The following is a 2,782-nucleotide window of genomic DNA, read 5'->3' as shown; positions in this document are numbered from 1 at the left end:
GCAACTATTACTGGCTTTACAAGAATGTAAACACCATGCCATGTACTCTCCCAAACCCAATGTACCTTCTTGTGTATAAATAAATAAATAAATAAGGGGGAGGGGAGCCAGTCGGCCGAGCGGACAGCACACTGGACTTGTGATCCTGTGGTCCTGGGTTCGATCCCAGGCGCCGGCGAGAAACAATGGGCAAAGTTTCCTTCACCCTATGCCCCTGTTACCTAGCAGTAAAATAGGTACCTGGGTGTAAGTCAGCTGTCACGGGCTGCTTCCTGGGGGTGGAGGCCTGGTCGAGGACCGGGCCGCGGGGACACTAAAGCCTCAAAATCATCTCAAGATAAATAAATAAATATATAAGTAAATAAATATTTTTATGATAAAGTTCAATTTCCAAATTACATATTAGAATATGGGTAAGTTAATGTGTTACTATGTGCCATGTAGTACAGTACTCTATAGTACTTCAGCATTCTATAAATCACCTCTCATATTCAAAGTGTTTAACCTATCACCTGAATGTATCACTTCGTGATTCCTCATGATTCCAAGTTGACTAAATCTCTTCCCACTCAGGACATTCATGAGGTTTGTCATCTGAATGCACTAACAGGTGCTGTACTATGGCTCCACGTTCTCTAAATTTTTTCCCACATTCCACACATTCAAAAAGTCTTTTGAATGGTACATCTGCATGCCCCAACCTGTGAACCTTCATAGTTCTAAGCTGAACAAATCTCTTCCCACACTCTAGACACTCGTGAGGTTTGTCACCTGAATGCACTAACATATGCCTCCTCATATGACTATTAGACCTGAACATCTTCCCACATTCTGGACATCCATGAGGTTTTTCACCTGAATGCACTAACAGGTGCTGTATCATAACTCCGCGTTCTCTAAATTTTTTCCCACACTCTGCACATTCAAAAAGTTTTTTGAATGGTTCATCTGCATGTCCCATCCTGTGAACCTTCATAGTTCTAAGCCGAGTGAATCTCTTCCCACACTCTGGACACTTGTGAGGTTTGTCACTTGAATGCACAAACAAGTGAGTCTTCATTTCTCCAACACGCCTGAACCTCTTTCCACACTCTGGACACTCGTGAGGTTTATCATCCGAATGCACTAACATGTGATTCTTCATATTTCCAAGCTGAATGAATCTCTTCCCACACTCTGGACACTTGTGAGGTTTGTTACCCGAATGCACTAACATGTGAGCCTTAATACTTACACGATGTCTGAATCTCATCCCACACTCTGAACACTGATGAGGTTTGTCACCTGAATGCAATAACATGTGCTCCTTCTTATGTTCAAGACGCCGGAATCTCTTCCCACACTCTGGACACTCGTGAGGTTTATTATCCAAATGCACTAACATGTGATTCTTCATATTTCCAAGCTGTCTGAATCTTTTTCCACACTCTGGACATTCGTGAGGCTTGTCATCCGAATGCACTAACAAGTGAATCTTCAAATCTCCAAGACGACCAAATCTCTTCCCACACTCTGGACACTCATGAGGTTTTTCACCTGAATGAACTAACATATGTCTCTTCATATGTCCAGACCTGCACACCTTCCCACACTCTGGACACTGGGCAGTTTTCATCTTTAAGACAAGTGCAGTTTGGTTAAAGGTTTTCTCCTGTGGATGATTGCAGGAGTGATGTTGTATGGTGCGTCAGGATAGAGCGTCAATGAATGTTGACGGTTAGAGAAGGCTTGAGTGTTGTTTCTTAGACTTAAGCTTAATGTGAGCACTTGGCGGTCACTGTTGCGGCTTTTTCTTTATGCTAGGTGTAGTTTGCGTGAAAGTCTTCGTTTAATGCTTGTCTGAACACTCACCAGCTGGTGTTTGTTGTCATTATGGTAATAGTAGTAATTGTCACCGGATACAAGACACTCCGTACATTGACAACATCGTACACTAATATTTTTACCACTTCGGACACCAGCTTTCGACGTTTCGCATATGTGTACGTGTTCCATATTAAAACGACAATATAATGCTATTAACAATTAAAATCTTCTATTTAACAGGCATATAGTTATTAAATGAAGTTTAGTGATGTAATAGACATAATCCGGAGTTGGTGAGGACGCCGCCCGCCAGCGTAAACACAACACACCCGAATGCCCACAAACACGATACAACGCACAAAACACAACACTTCTGTCAGTTTTTGGATAAACTCCTTTTATATTTATTATGTGAGAGTTATACATGTATAAAATGATAACTATTATACGTAAGCGCCTAATATTTAATATTAATCAATAAAAAAGAAGTCAGAAGCCACACGCCTGTCTGTACATGTCTTTTGTGTAAAAGTATTTTGGGCGCTCATGTACTTGTGCGCTAGCTGGCGTTCACAACTGTTCTCGCCTACAAGCATTAGAATTAAACAAACGAATTTATTTTTTCATTTATATACAAGAAGAGAAGGCTACCCTTGAGTCTGTAATATTCATCTGATCACTGGTCTCCCATTTGGTCCTCATTGCTTTATCTTACTATTATTGAATGTCAATAACCGTATTATGCAATTTCAATTTATTATGCACCCCATACCCATCCCGTGGGCGGTGGTGTAAAGGATTACAGAGGCACATAATCGGTTCAGGAACTGAACCCTCTAGTTCGTTTAGCTAAGCAAATAACAACGTTTGACGCTAGTTACAAAATTATTAATGTTGTATACACATGTACACACACTCATACATACATGTACATATTATAAATATATATATATATATATATATATATATATATATA

General features: G+C 40.2%; 1 protein-coding gene across 1 annotated transcript; it reads right to left on the bottom strand.

Moving 5' to 3' along the window:
* Positions 1-553: 553 nt before the first annotated feature.
* LOC138356609 (zinc finger protein 98-like) lies at positions 554-1,615 on the bottom strand. The gene has a single exon (XM_069312796.1). It carries the CDS (start codon positions 1,613-1,615, stop codon positions 554-556), a length of 1,062 nt encoding a protein of 353 aa, XP_069168897.1.
* Between the last annotated feature and the right edge of the window lie 1,167 nt (positions 1,616-2,782).

Source organism: Procambarus clarkii, chromosome 73 (genome assembly GCF_040958095.1).
Source record: "Procambarus clarkii isolate CNS0578487 chromosome 73, FALCON_Pclarkii_2.0, whole genome shotgun sequence".
Taxonomy (NCBI): domain Eukaryota; kingdom Metazoa; phylum Arthropoda; class Malacostraca; order Decapoda; family Cambaridae; genus Procambarus; species Procambarus clarkii.
This window is presented reverse-complemented; position numbering and strand designations above follow the sequence as displayed.